This window comes from Macaca fascicularis, chromosome 15, assembly GCF_037993035.2.
Source record: "Macaca fascicularis isolate 582-1 chromosome 15, T2T-MFA8v1.1".
Taxonomy (NCBI): Eukaryota; Metazoa; Chordata; class Mammalia; order Primates; family Cercopithecidae; genus Macaca; species Macaca fascicularis.
In genome coordinates, this window is record NC_088389.1 from 83,588,914 (window position 1) to 83,604,657 (window position 15,744).

The following is a 15,744-nucleotide window of genomic DNA, read 5'->3' on the forward strand; positions in this document are numbered from 1 at the left end:
TGGGGATACAGTCTTGAAGAGCACAGATAGCATCCTACCTTCATGGATTTTATAGTTCAAGCACGAATTACACAACTATGTTTGGAGTTACAAACTACAGGATGCTATGGAGAGAATACACGGTCCGGGTAGGGGGAGGTAGAGGAGTTCCAAGATGTATAAATCTCTGTCCCGCGTTTTTTTAATTTTTTGAACACAGAAGCAAACAGAGTCCTTCCACCTACGTACAGGCGGGTGGTGTGTCAGAAGTCTCTCAGGGACCAGTGACCGTGACCCAAGGCTGCCCTCAGGCCACACCATCTGCGAGATGCGGTGGCCACCTGGAGAGGAAAAAGGACTGGAACCGGACCAAGGGCCAGGTGGATGCTTCCACGGACCCCAGGTGGGGCGCTGCTTTGACCTTGGCTTCGTCATCCCCGCGCTCTCTAGCTTCTTTCCAGGTGTGCCCAGCCACCTCAGAGCACAAGCGGCAGGTAACCCTTGGGAAACCCTCCCGGAGGGCGTGCCAGACCGGGAAACTTTATCTGGGAGGTGACTCCGCCCACGTGGGCGGGCGGGGCGAGCCTGCGGGGGGCCGGGCAAGTGGCCCGGCCAGCGGCGCGGCGTCCAGGGAGGAAATGGATGCGGTGTGGGCCTGCCGGCTCCGGGGGCGGGGAAATCGAGTAGCTGCACTCAGGCCCCGCCCGAGACGGGGAGGGAGCGCCGGGCAGTCCCCTTTCTCCCTCCCTTGCGCTGGGCTGAGCCCAGAGCCGAGAGCAGGAGTCGGCTCTGAGTTCCCTGCTTGGTTTTTGGGTGGCAGCAGCCGGAGGAGGAACATGGCGCTCGTAGGCAGCCGAGCGGAGCTGGAAGCGGACGAGGTACGAGCCGATGGGGATTGCGGGCCCGGCCCCTGAAACCCTGGACAGGAGTCCAGGAGAGAAGAGTGAGCCCGGCTGGGACGGCCGAGGCCCCGCCCCCTTGGTCCCCTTTCTGGGGCGGGCGGGCTCCGGGTGGGGGCGCCCGGCCTTGGACGTCTGTCCTGGCTGGAGCTAGGAGGGTCCCTGCGGTGCGCCGAGCGGACGCACTGCCGAGGTTCGGGGCGCCGGCCAGTGGGTCGTGGGGATGGAGGACCCACCTCCTGCCGGCACTTGGATGGGCGTGAGGGCGCGGGAGCGTAGGACCCGCAGCTCTGAGTTGTTCCGAGCCGGCTCAGCGACGCCTGTGCTTTACTTAGTCTGACCCTGAAGTCCCGGCACTAGACCTCTGACTGTTCGTGGAATCATCCCTCGACCTGGGAATCTCACCTTCTATGGAAGTTTCCTGGTGGCAGAACCGAAAGGCTTACGATTGATGGAAAGAGCGGGCAACCGGAGGAAGAATGAGTAGAGGGGTACCTGCCGCGACAGCAGGGCAGGGCTGCCAGGGAATGGGGCTGGCGGGCCGAAGCCGCAGCCCAGGCTGTGGTGCTTCTTCTGTCTCGCTCCACTGGGCCCGGACATTTCCCGTAGCAGGTCCTCAGAGGGAAACCGCTTTGAGAACCGGCTCCGGCCTCCTTTGGTTTCAACTGTGAGTAATTAGCCACTTCCTCCAGTCGTGGCGCATCCGGGCCTGAGCACCCCGGGGCCAGCGCGCCGGACCTGTTGATTTATTATTGACTGTTCCTTTCAGCACCTGGCAACTCCAGAGACAGCGCTCTCCCTGCTCTTGAAGTTGAGACCGAGGCTCCAGCAGCAGCCAGCACTCACAGCTGCTGTTGCTGCCATCTTACCTGACTTGAATTGTACAAGTCGCTGCCTTTAGAAGGCTTTGGTTTCAAATGATGCAATAGTGGATGATCTGGAGGAGGCGGTTAAGATTCCCGTCCATCTCTTTAATGCCAGGAATCTCCTGACAAGGAATACTATACTTTAAATGTGGGCCTTAAAATAAACAAAACAAAAACTGAACTACAGCTCCTTTACATGACAGAGAGACAAGAGAGCAAGCCGGGCTGTCCAAACCCTTGCTTACAGCCTGTCCCTTGCATTGAGGGTCCCAAGACTGTAGAGTGAAATATTTGAATCCTCATCTGTTCGTGGGAGAAGATTTGCTGTGCTTAGGGCCATGTAATTCTCTAGATCAGGGCATTGTTGAGCAGTGCTATTATTAATTAACACTGGGATAATAGGTGTAAACTGGGACTGTTTCGGACATACTTTGACAAATGGTCACCCCAGCTATGCGCACTGCCTACTAGATGAACGGTTGCATTGAGATGCATTAGCTGGTGCGGAGGGAAGTTAGGTTTCTGTGAGTGAAACTCTGTGGAAGTTTCAGAGTAGCAGAGAACCTAGCACACAGATACTTGGTAAATAAATATTTGTTGAATGAATGAAAGACTTCAGAAAAGATGTTGCTTAATAACATCTCAGTTTTTGCCATATCATTCATTTATTTTTCTTCATTCATTATTAGGCTTCTGTTACATGCTAGGTACTATACTAGTCCTAGTTGATGAGCAAAATACAAATAGAATTCTTTGTTCATGCCAAATGTACTTTTGTCCCTCACAGTGTACCACTTCCATTGCTATAAACTGAGCAAGGATTTATTGAGCATTTACTTTGTGCTCAAACTTGGTAGGTGCCTTAAAGAAGACATAGTTTTGCCTCTTTACGGTTCTCAGTCTGATTAGGAAGATACGACCTGTGTACAAGAACTCTAAAAAGGAGCTCTAATAAGTGTAAGCAAGTAGGAAGTAGTGTGTTGTAGACTGGATACCCTTGACTTATTTGTAGAATGTCCCTTACTGTAAATGGGCTTGAAGAACTCTAACCTCGAGTTCATAAGACCCTGTTCTTCAATTTTACTGGGTGTGCGAATAGCTTATTTCAGCTAGGAAGCTTTTCACGTATTTAAGAAGAGTTTGATAGTCTCTGTGGCCATATTTGATATTGATAGTTTTTATGGCCATTATTTGATATTCTGGGGAAGTTAAGAGGGACAAAGTACTTTGGAAGACCGAGGCGGGCGGATCATGAGGTCAGGAGATCGAGACCATCCTGGCTAACACGATAAAACCCCGTCTCTACTAAAAATACAAAAAAATTAGCCAGGTATGGTGGCGGGCACCTGTAGTCCCAGCTACTGGGGAGGCTGAGGCAGGAGAATGGCGTGAACCCGGGAGGCGGAGCTTGCAGTGAGCTGAGATTGTGCCACTGCACTCTAGCCTGGGTGACAGAGCAAGACTATGTCTCAAAAAAAAAAAAAAAAAAGGGACAAAGTGATATAGTTGGAAAAGTACCAGGCTAGGTTTTAGGTAACCTGGTTCTTCCCTTTGTTCATCACTTACATGTGTAAACAGCTGACTAGGTGCCAAGCCCTATAATAGCCTGGAGGTACAACAGTGAACAAGACAGACAAGGTCCTTCCCATGACTGTTGACCTTGATTGATCAAGTCTGTCAACTTCAGAGGGCTCTTTCAGTTCCCTTATCTCCTTATCTGAAGAAGGAGGGGCTGGATTAGCCCTAAGTGTTCTTCTAGCTCTAAAGATCTAGGCTTTTCTTGAGATGGGGGGGAGGGGGATGAGGGGGAGGTTGGGGGAGAGGAAGTTTCTTTTGGGGGAAGGGCTAATTATATGGAAATCTTTTTCTTTAAAAGTACCCAGTGAATGAATGATGATGGTAGAGAAGCTCTCATGGTAGCTGTAGGATGGAGGTGTTCTTGGGTAAACTGATTTTTAAATTTGTGTTTTTTAGGTGCTAGTATGATAAATTTGGGAGCATAAAAGTTAGGACTTGCTTCCTCGTTGGAGGCAAAAACTGGTTACTGGGGAGCACAAGCATCTTAGATATTATGATGGTGTGTGGCCCTTTAAAGCTCAATCAGCAAAAGCTTATTTCTTAATATTTGAATTTCTCTCATTGGGTTTTCTTGCGTATTGCACTAGCAACATTGATAATGAGTTCATGGAAGATGTACAGAATATATTCAAGGTCAATCCAACAAATTTATTACGTAGAGATGGCTGTGATTGGAGGACTTTCTGTCTTGTCAGTTGCTTGATCTTGAAGTCATCTTGGTTGGTTACCTTCACATACTTATGGGCTACTATTGGGTGCCTTGTGGCTTGCTTATATTTGGCCCTCAAATATAAGGATTTAAGAATTGAATGAAAATCATTTATGTTTTATTATTTAATTCAATTAAGGTTATTCAACTCACCAATAATGAATATCTAGCAGCTAATTAAGTTAAAAATTTTCTCATATGAGGCCTGGCGCAGTGGCTCATGCCTGTAATCCCAGCACTTTGGGAGGCCAAGGCGGGTGTATCTCCTGAGGTCAGGAGTTCGAGACCAGCCTGGCCAACATGGTGAAACCCCGTCTCTACTAAAAATAACGAAATATTAGCTGGGTGTAGTGGCGGGCACCTGTAATCTCAGCTACTTGGGAGGCTGAGGAAGGAGAATCGCTTGAACCCAAGAGGCAGAGGTTGCGTGAGCTGAGATCGCGCCATCGTACTCCAGCCGGGGCAAGAAGAGTGAAACTCCGTTTGAGAAAAAAGAAAATTTTTTTTCTCATATGAAATAAAGGTTTACTAAAAATCACTTTTCAGCCCGTGAGACCTTGTCTCTACAAAAATAAAAATATGAATAGTTAGCTGGGCATGGTGGTGCCTGCCTGTAGTCCCAAGTTATTCTGGAGGCTGAGGTGGGAGGATCACTTGAGCCCAGGAGGTTGAGGCTTCAGTGAGCTCTGATCATGCCACTGCACTCCAGCCTGGGTGACAGACCCTGTTTCCAAAGAAAACAAGAAAAATCACTTTTCAGAAAATAATTTTTTCAATAGTTTTACTTTTGCTGGAAAATAACAGTTTTGAATGTTTTTTGAAAAGTTGATTACATTGCTATTATGTAGTTATAGAAATTGGTAACTTGCATATATAATTTGATGCATTATATTTAACGTTATATTAAAAGTCACTCAGCAAATACAGTTATAAGGTTAAATGTTCATAACTTTTTTTTTTTTTTTTTGAGATGGAGTCTCACTCTGTTGCCCAGGCTGGAGTGCAGTGGTGCGATCTCGGCTCACTGCAACCTCCGCCTCCCAGGTTGAAGCAATTCTCCTGTCTCAGCCTCCCGAGTAGCTGGGATTACAGGCGCATGCCACCATGTCCAGCTAATTTTTGTATTTTTAGCAGAGATGGAGTTTCCCCATGTTGGCCAGGATGGTCTCGATCTCTTGACTTCTTTTTTTTTTTTTTTTTTTTTGAGACGGAGTCTGGCTCTGTCGCCCAGCCCAGGCTGGAGTGCAGTGGCGCGATCTCGGCTCACTGCAAGCTCCGCCTCCCGGGTTCACGCCATTCTCCTGCCTCAGCCTCCCAAGTAGCTGGGACTACAGGCGCCCACAACCGCGCCCGGCTAATTTTTTGTAATTTTTAGTAGAGACGGGGTTTCACCGTGGTCTCGATCTCCTGACCTTGTGATCCGCCCGCCTCGGCCTCCCAAAGTGCTGGGATTACAGGCGTGAGCCACCGCGCCCGGCCGATCTCTTGACTTCTTGATCTGGCCGCCTTGGCCTCCCAAAGTGCTGGGATTACAGGCATGAGCCACTGCGCCCGGCCAAATGTTCATAACTTTTTAAACTTTTTTTTTTTTTTTTTTAATGGTGGGGGATGGAGTTTTGCTCTTGTCATCTAGGCTGGAGTGCAATGACGTGATCTCGGCTTACTGCAGTTTCTGCCTCCTGGATTCCAGCAATTTTCCTGCCTCCGCCTCCCGAGTAGCTGGGATTACAGGCATGTACCACCACGCCCATCCAATTTTTTTTATTTTTAGTAGAGATGGGGTTTCTCCATGTTGGTCAGGCTGGTCTCAAACTCCTGACCTCAGGTGATCCCTCCTCTTGGGCCTTCCAGAGTGCTGGGATTATACGCGTGCGCCACTGTTCCCAGCTGAGATTTATTCTTTCTTTCCACCAATGTTCATTGAACCCCTGTCAGGTGCTAACAGTCTTTAAATGCTGGATATACACACTAAAGACAGTTATTACCCTTGAGGAGCACAACGTCAAGCAAAACACTGAACACAAGTCACTGTACTATTTCTGTCTTTGGGTCAGGGTAGGTTTTAGGTCGGAAGGTCATATAATTTATCATTGAAAGCAGGGCACTCTGAGTAAATGTGTGCTTTCAGTAATTGCACCAAGACAACAGGTACAAACAGGGATGATTGGCTTCCCGTGTTTAGGGGCCAGCAAAGACTTGAAAGGAGAGATGGTATTTGAACTAGGTTTCAAAGGGCAAGCGGGATTGTGTTGGGCCCCCCAGTGGGGAGGCCTTGGGGGAAGTTGAGATGGGCGGGAATAGAGAGCACTTGGTCCAGTGGGAAGGAGAGTGTCGAAGGGCAGAAACCAAAAAGGCTAGGTTGGATCGTGAGTCATTGTATCCTGAGTGTCACGCTAAGGAGTTTGGGTTGTATCTCCTAAAAAATGGGAACCTGGAAGGGTTTTTTTTTCTTTTTTTTTCTTTTCTTGAGACGGAGTTTTACTCTTTCGCCCAGGCTGGAGTGAAGTGGTGGGATCTCAGCTCACTGCAACCTCTGCCCCCATGGCCCAGGTTCAACCGATTCTCCCACCTCAGCCTCCTGAGTAGCTGGGATTACAGGCGCCTGCTACCATGCCCAGCTAATTTTTGTATTTTTAGTAGCGACGGGGTTTCGCCATGTTGGCCAGGCTGCCCTCAAACTCCTGACCTCAGCGTGATCCACCTGCCTTGGCCTCCCAAAGTGCTGGGATTACAGGCGTGAGCCACTGCAAACGGCCACATGGAAGGTTTTTGACGAGGCAATTGTGGTAAGATTGCTCATTTTAGGAAGATAAATCTGGTGAAGTGGATGCAGCCAGGATGTGGAGGTAGCAGGAGGACAAAAGGCTGTTGCAACAGTGAGTGTGGAAGATGATGAGTAAGGAAGTAGAGTAGACGCTGTGGCACTGGACAGAAGAGGCCAGAGTTGACGGATTTCTCAAAACATGAAAGAGGAATTGACTTGGTGGCCTGTTCCCCAGTTTGATGGTCAGTGGTGCAGTGAGGGAGGAGCCATTGAGTAATAATTCTGGGTTCCTTGTGTGGCTGGGTGGGGGTGCTGTCGCCTAAGGAGGAGGAGTAGAGTTCATTCCTGTCTCCTTTCAGGTGGGTAGAAGATGGGGAAGGACAACAAGCAGATGAAACTAATCCCTATGGCTCACTGAATTTTCTGATTGCGGAGCGTGGGCCATTTGTTAATGAGGGTAAGCATTTGGGCAGAGTTAAGAAAGGGTGTTTGTAAATTAGTTATGCTGGTTAGTGGAAGGAAGCAGCATCACTTTTCCGTCAGTCCCAACTCCAGCTCAGGTTAACAGACAGACATTTTCCTGAAATGTTTCCTGAAATGTTCAATCTTGAGTCTCTTTTGAAACCCTATCTGTTTTTTGACAGCTGTTTTTCTAGTGAAACTTTTCCTCATTTTCTCCTGTCCCTCCTCTTTACCTGGATACCCACTTCCTTCCCTTCAAGTCTGGGTAACACGTATGCTTCTGCAGGCTAGTATCAGTTCTTCCTGTGCTAGCTGCTTGCCTTCTTATCTCAGTTCCCTGCCCATGGGTGCTGTTTCTAATCATCCAGTGTGAATCTGATACTGTGAGTTCAGTGAGGCTCAGAGTTTCCATCTAGCCATCTGTTGACAGCCCACCAATCTCCAGTCTTGGGTGCCCCAGTAGCATCTCAGGCAGAGTCTCCTGAAGTTACTTTGTATTCACCTCCCAAAGATAAGTACCTGGGGACTCCTGTGGGTGCTTTTTTTTTTTTTTTTTTTTTTTGAGACGGAGTCTCGCTCTGTCACCCAGGCTGGAGTGCGGTGGCCGGATCTCAGCTCACTGCAAGCTCCGCCTCCCGGGTTCACGCCATTCTCCTGCCTCAGCCTCCCGAGTAGCTGGGACTATAGGCGCCCGCCACCTCGCCCGGCTAGTTTTTTGTATTTTTTAGTAGAGACGGGGTTTCACCATGTTAGCCAGGATGGTCTCGATCTCCTGACCTCGTGATCCACCCGTCTCGGCCTCCCAAAGTGCTGGGATTACAGGCGTGAGCCACCGCGCCCGGCCTGTGGGTGCTTTTGAGGCTTCCTGGGGGGAGGGATTTTCCTTTTTCCAGCCTCCTGTTGGCCACCACCTTAGTCAGCACTCTCCTCTTCTCCCCCTGTACTTCGTGGATCTGTGCTCCCTCCTGATGCACCAAGTCCGTGTATACCCAGAGCCACCACGGCCAGCTGCCATATTGTTGATGTCATCACACCTCTCTAACGGGACTCCTGAAGTGGGGAGTGCCTGGCAGTTCCTAGTGCCATCATGCATCTTAAGCTCTTTATTTAAAGACTAGGTGTGTAGTAAAGCTTTTCACTGTGATCTGTGGACGTGTCCCCTTGGTATTGCTGATATTATGCTGTCATATTCATAGGGTCTACATATTTTAAAATATTTTGGTGAAATGATACACTGTATGTTTGTTGGATCTGAAGGTAACTAGTGAGTGACAATTTTTCAGTCTGACTTAATGTGTTGAGTATTGTGTTAGGTGCTGGAGAAGCAAATGCAGCTCCTGCCTCAGGCTATGGTCTAGTGGAGAGTGGGGCATGTGTGTGCTGAGAACCGCCTGGTGGAGGAGGGATGCCGGGGTACTTCGGGAGCACAGAGGAGGGCACCTCACCTGGGAGAGAGGGTAGTCAGGAATGGTTTCCTGGAGGAGGTCATTTCTTAGACATTCTGAGTCATGAAGAATGTGTAGGGGTTAGCCATGGAGAAGTGATGTGGGGAAAGGGAGCTCTTGAAGTGTCTTCCCGGAGAGGGAATAGTGGGATCAGTTGCAGAGGTGAGGGAGAGCCTGTGGTGCTCTGGACAGGTGGAGTGTCAGGAAACAAGGCTGGAGGGGTACTTGGTTAGAGTTCTCCAGAGAAATGGAGATAAACTACCCAGACTTGGGTATTTCTTCATACAGCAGTTTGAAAATGGACTTATAGAATTATGGAGCCTGAGAAGCCCTACCATATGCTGTCTGCAAGCTGGAGAGCTGCGGAGGCTGGTAGTGTGGCTCAGTCCAAGCCCAGAGGCCTCAAAACCATGGAAGCTGATGGTATAACTCAGTCTGAGGATGGTGGCTTGAGAACATGGGGGACTGCAGGTGCAAGTTCTGGAGACCGAATGCTGGAGAACCTTGAGTTCTAATGTCCAAGAGAAGGAGAAAAAGGACTTCGCAGCTCCAGAAGAGGGAACAAGCAAATTTGACTTTCCTTTGTTTTCTTGTTCTATCTGGGTCCTCAGCTGAGTGGATGGTGCCCAACACTTTGGGTATGGGTAGGTCTTCCTTACTCTGTTCATGGATTCAAATGCCAGTCTCTTCTGGAAACACTCTCCCAGACATACCCAGAAATAAAAACTACCTGTTCTCTCTATCTGGTTATCCCTTCATCCAGTCAACTTGACACCTAAAATTAACTATCACAGGTAAGAAGGGCCGTTCAGAGACTTTCGTGTCAGATTGTGGAGATCATGGTGTGTGTCTGTGGGTTTCAGTGAGGAGTGGTGGGGAGTGAGCAGTACTTTAGGTGGCTCCCTGGCAAGGCGTGGAGGCTTATTGGAGGTAGACAAGCCCAGAGTGGTGGAGGCTGGTGTTTTGTCTGTTGAATGACTATTGGGACTCACTGAAGGCCCAAGGGTACCTAAGTATTAAGGTAACATGATGGGTAAGATATGGTTTGGACCTCTCTGAAAAAGACAATCAGAAATGTGGACACAGACAGCTGTAACCTGGAATGCAGGGTAGAGTCTGGAGAGGGTTCAAGTGGCCTGTGCGAAGAGGAGAAGAGGGCTCTCACAGGGCGGTCAACCTGGACATTCTCCTGCCTGCTGCCCACCCCACCTGCTGACTTCTTTCCAGACCAAGTCTTTACTGACTAGCTGTGTGACTTCGAGCAAGTCCCTTAACGTTCTTGCGCCTTGTTTTCCTCAGAGGCAACATGAAGGAGTTGAAACTGATGATCTGTCTGTAAAAGTTCCTTTGAGTTTTTGACGTGTGTCTTCTAGAAGGTGACATTCGACCTGGGCTTCATGAGGTGGAGTTTCAGCAGGCAGCAAGGGAGCAGATCACCCCTCATTCCTTCAGGCAGAGGGAACAGCAGGGGACCTGCGCTCCTCAGGCGTGGTGAAGCAGGATGGAGGCCATGTGGTTGGAGCACAGTTTATGCCCACTTGAAGTGATTAAGGCAGGAGAGCTGCTGTGAGTGTGTTCCAGCCAGATTGATCAGAATCTGGCCTTGAATGCTTAGCTACGGAGTTTGGCTTTTCTTTTTTCTTTTCTTTTTTTCCTTAAAGAGACAGGGTCTCGCTCTGTCAAACGCAGGCTAGATTAGAGTGGTGTGATCATGGTTTACTGCAGACTTGACCCCCTGGGCTCAAGAGATCTCTTGCCTTAACGCCCCGCCCCCCTCACCTACTCCCTCCTCCCCCAGGAGCTGGGGGGACTACAGCACATGACACCATGCCCAACCAGTGTTTTTCCATAGAGATGGGATCTCGCTGTGTTCCCCAAGCTGATCTAAAGCCCGTGGGCTCGCGTGATCCCCCAGCCTTGGCCTCCCAAAGTGCTGAGACTACAGGTATGAGCCACCATGCCTGGCCCTGCCTTTTAAAAAAATTAGCTTTTGGCCAGGCGCAGTGGCTCATGCCTGCAATCCCAGTACTTTGGGAGGCTGAGGCGGTGGTGGTATCACCTGAGATCAGAAGTTTGAGACCAGCCTGGCCAACATGGTGAAACCTAGTCTCTACTAAAAATACAAAAATGTTCTGGGCATGGTGGTACATGCCTGTAATCCCAGCTACTCAGGAGGCTGAGGTAGGAGAATTGCTTGAACCTGGGAGGCAGAGATTGCAGTGAGTTGAGGTTGAGCCATTGCACTCCAGCCTAGACAAAAAGAGTGAAATTTCTTCTCAAAAAAAAAAAAAAAAAAAAAATTTGCTTTTGACAGTGGAGACACACATGCACCCTTCTGTATTTGGGGAATATTTTTGCTTTTCTTCTTTTTTTGGGGTAAAGGAAGAACGATAATGATTTCCATTTGTTTGGTTTCACTTTCCCTTTCCCAACCCCATTTCTAAGGTACAGTTTTAAACGGATGCCTATAAACTGAATTGCAGTGGGTGGTTAAGGAGACAGACAAGGTCAGAGGCACTTGGGTAATTTCACAAGTTTATGTTTCATCACATAGACTTTTACCTTAGGACTAAGTTCTGAGATACGAAACCAACTTGACCCACAGTGCTGGTGTGGGCAGCAGGACCAGTCACAGCTTCTTTGAGAAAGTGCTTGGTCCTCCTTTTCTCCCTCCCTGCTTTCTCAGACCACTTTGACCTGGCATTCTGGACAACCATGAGTCACAGTCCTTCCACTCAGAACCAAAGGAAACAAACCTCAGATTCTCACATTGTTTTTCAGACCAAATGGAGTATGATCTTTTTGAGAGGAGGTGGACAAGACAGATGAGGACAGAGAGGGAGAGTCCTTCAGAGAGGGAAGTGAGGCCTGACTCCAAAATCCTCCCCAAAAAGTACTCGTATGTCACCCGTTTGCAGAATCATCAGTCGAGGGCTCATTGACCTAGACCAGGTCCTCGATGTGCAGAGCAGCACTGAGCTTCTGAGGGAGTGGCCAGCTGGGCTTAGATTCTGGTTTCCCATTTGCTCTCTGACTTTGAACCTGTGATTTCACTTCTGACATTCTTCATTTACGAAGGATGAAGTCAGATTGTATTTTATAAAGCACCTGACACATAGAAGGTACTACTAAAATGCAAATTCACTTTCTGTTTATGCTTTTAAAGTATTGCTGCCACTGGTTCATTATCTATGGATTTAATGTAGAATCTGCAGCTAACATTTTGGTGTGTTAAAATATATTTTAACCTTATTTTTGCAGTCAATTGAAAAGAGAATTCTACAGAAGAAACAGAAGGGAAGTGATTGGCCCAAAGTCACTCAGCTGGCTTAGGCAAGAATCAGGGTTAGAAACTAGGTTCCCTAACTCTAAACTCATTGCCCTTTCCACTAGGTCAGGCGGCCCCAAACTTCTCTACAGTGGTACAGATGTGTGGCTTACACAGCCTAAATATTTAAATGCCTTTTATGGAGGAAGTTTGCTGCAGACTCCTGTACTAGGTGGTCAGCAAACTTCTGACCTTCTAGGGGTGTTGTAAGTTTGTTTGTAATGTGTTGTAAGCCTTATGAATTAAATGTGCTTATTTCCTTCAGGTGCATGAAAGCGTCAAAAAAATAGGAAAAATAGAAATTTACTTGACACATCCCATTAATTAGTTTGGTTGTAAGTTCTGGAGTCAGTTGGATGTGGGTTTGAATCCCTGCTCCTCCATGTATAACCTGGGATAAGTTACTCAATCTATCTATTCCATATTCACCAGATAAATGGCAATAATATAACCTATTGTGAGGGTTAAAGGAGACCTATGCAACGCTTAGCATGGCGGACCCAAAAGTTGGCTTGTGGCATTGTCAAGGCTGCAGTCTGTGGCTGCTCACAGGCATTGTATACATAAGGATTGGCCCAGCCAGGGTCTTGCAGAAAAACCTTCCTCTGTGATGGAGTCCTGTAGGATAAATAAATCACCTTTCAGGCTAATACCCAGGACTCCAGCTGGGTAAATTCTTTGAGTTTACATCCTCCCACCTTTCCTTTCCTGAGTGGGAGGGGAATCACTTCACAAGAAAGAGAGTAGTAAACAGGGGCTCAAAGGGCCGTCTGTTCCAGCTCTATCTAAAACTGAAAAGTGTTAATATTTGTCAGCAAGGGAGGTGATAGTGCCAGTAATATTTTGGAAACAGCATTTGGTTGCTGACACATAAATGGTGTTGTAACCTTTGTTTTTTCCAAACATTTTGGTGAATGTCATAAAGTTCTTACAGGGTTTTCATGTAGTACCCAGATGTTGGTAGGAGACTATGGCCTGTAAAAGGTATGTTTGTGTTCATTTGCTGAATATAAGAGGCTAAAAGGTAAAGGAAGTAAGAGTGTGTAAGCATTCCTGAGTCCTGAAGGGACTCTAGGGTTCTTGCTGTGCCCTAAAGCAGTGTACTGTGCTAGACTGCTTTTTTTTTTCCAGCCGCTAGCAGCTGACAATAGACTGCTCTTTCTAAAATGCAAGTCCATTTTCACCTTGCCTCTTAAAATCTGTCCACAGCTTCTCATTGCCTTTAAAGTAACATGCAAACACCTTAGCATGACATATGATAAAACAAAAACTTAAGCAGAATTAAATTTAAAGGAGTTTAACTGAGCAATGAAAAGATTCGTGAATCAGTCTCTGGAGCCAGAGCAGGCTCGGAGACTGCAGCGCAGCCATGTGGTGGAAGAAGATTTATGGACAGAGAAAGGAAAGTGACGTGCAGAAAACGGAAGTGACGTGCAGATACAGCTGGATTGGTTACAGCCCAGAGTTTGCTTTATTTGAACACGGTTCCAACCGTTATCTACATTCGATGGGCCAAAACTCGGTGATTGGCACAAGAGTAGGTAAGGTCTGTTTACACCTCCACTTGTAGCTCATGATGTACCGAGAAACCTTTAGGCCAAACTTAAAATACGTAAGGAGGCAGCTTTAGGCTAAACTTGATGTAACACATGTAAGGCCTTTCTTACTCTCTTGGTAAGTGGTTCTCATATTTTAGTGTGTGTAGAAATCACCTGGCTGGGGTACAGGCGGCCTGTTACAATGCATATCCCTGTGTCTCACTGCCAGTGATTCTTGCTCAGTAGGTCTGGGGTGGGTCCTAGGATCTCGCATTCCTAACCTGGACTTTTAACCTCGGCCATTCTGATGTGCTTGTGGTTTCTTTTCTCATGCCCAGCTTCCCAAAAGGTGGTCATTTCTTCCCAACTTTTCCATACACTGTTCCCTCACCTGGACAATTCTTTTTAATCATTCAGTCCTCCTCAGGTACCACTCCACCTCCAGGTGCTCAGTAACTAGTCATGCGTCATTACATGAGGAGATGCTCTCTGAGAAATGTGTTGTGAGTCAATGTCGTCATTGTGCCAGCATCATAGTGTATTTACACAATCCTAGATGGTACAGCCTACTACACACCTAGGCTCTCAGGCATAGCCTATTGCTCCCAGGTTACAAGCCTGTACAACATGTTACTGTACTGAATACTGTAGGCCAGTATAACACAATGATATTTGTGTATCTAAACATAGAAAAAGTACAGTAAAATGTGGTATACAATATAAAAAGCAGTACACCTGCATAGGGCACTTACCATGAATGGAGCTTGCAGGACTGGAAGTTGCTCTGGGTGTCAGTGAGTGAGTGGTGAGTGAATGTGAAATCCTAGGACATTATTACACGCTAGACTTTATGAACACTGTACACTTAGGCGGCAGCACATTTATATTTTTTAATAATAAACCTTTGATTAATGGAACTTTTTTGCTTTATAAACTTTTAAAATTTTAAAAACTTTTTGGCACTTTCCTTTTTTTTTTTTTTTTTTTTTTGAGACGGAGTCTTGCTCTGTCACCCAGGCTGGAGTGTAGTGGCGCGATCTCGGCTCACTGCAAGCTCCACCTCCCGGGTTCACGCCATTCTCCTGCCTCATCCTCCCGAGTAGCTGGGACTACAGGCGCCCGCCACCACGCCCAGCTAATTTTTTTTGTATTTTAGTAGAGACGGGGTTTCACCGTGTTAGCCAGGATGGTCTCGATCTCCTGACCTCGTGATCCGCCCGTCTCGGCCTCCCAAAGTGCTGGGATTACAGGCATGAGCCACCGCGCCCGGCCGATTTTTAAAACTTTTTGGCACTTTCACAATAACACTTAGCTTAAAACACACACTGTACAGCTATACAAAATATTTTCTTTATATCCTTATTCAAACTTTTTTCTATTTTAAAAGTTTTTTACTTTTACTTTGTAAACTTTTTTAAAGAACGAAGATATAAACACACACATTAGCCTAGGCCTACACAGGGTAAGGATCACCAATGTCACTGTCTTCAGGAGCAGTAAGATGCCTGGAGTTGTCATCTCCTATGACAATGCTTTCTTCTGAAATACCTCCTGAAGGACCTGCCTGAGGCTGTTTTAGAGTTAACTCTTCTTTTTTTAATAGCTAGAAGGAGAACTGTACACTCTAAAATCACGATTAAAAATACAGTATAATACATAAACGAGTAACAGTTGTTTTTATTATTCTGTACTATACATAATCGTATGTGCTATACTTTTATATAACCGGCAGTGCAGTAGGTTTGTTTATACCAGCATCACCACAAACATGTAGGTAACTCATTGCACTATGTGTTATAATGGCTATGACTAGGCGATAGGAACTTTTCAGCTCCACTCCAATCTTATGGGACCACCGTGGTGTATGTGGTCCATCACTGACCGTGTTGTAGTTGCACAGCTTTTGTCTGTATTTAGCATTCCTGGCTGCCTTGAGAAGAACTATTCCTTCTTTGGCATACATGCTGCGGCATCCAACAGGAATGGGATGTAGGCGTTAACTATGATTCTTTCCTGCTCTGTAAAATTCTAGCCTTATGAATGTACTTACAAAAAGTAAACTTTATACATAACTGCTAATTAAGTTAATAGCTACAAATAAGGATTTAAAGTGTGCCAGGCACTGAGGCATCAGGCTGCACTCAGCAACTGTGAAGCAGGCATTAGAATCCCCATT

At 47.0% G+C, this 15,744-nt stretch overlaps 1 protein-coding gene across 2 annotated transcripts in view; it reads left to right on the forward strand.

Moving 5' to 3' along the window:
* Positions 1-596: 596 nt before the first annotated feature.
* TTC39B (tetratricopeptide repeat domain 39B) overlaps positions 597-15,744 on the forward strand; it is a 140,909-nt gene continuing 125,761 nt past the window's right edge. The window contains exon 1 of one of the 2 annotated variants that reach the window (XM_005581685.5): positions 597-857. In XM_005581685.5, the coding sequence (XP_005581742.2) occupies positions 618-857 (240 nt within the window). In that variant the 5' untranslated portion in view covers positions 597-617. The remainder of the gene's footprint in view (positions 858-15,744) is intronic. The other variant, XR_012424677.1, reaches the window with a different exon arrangement.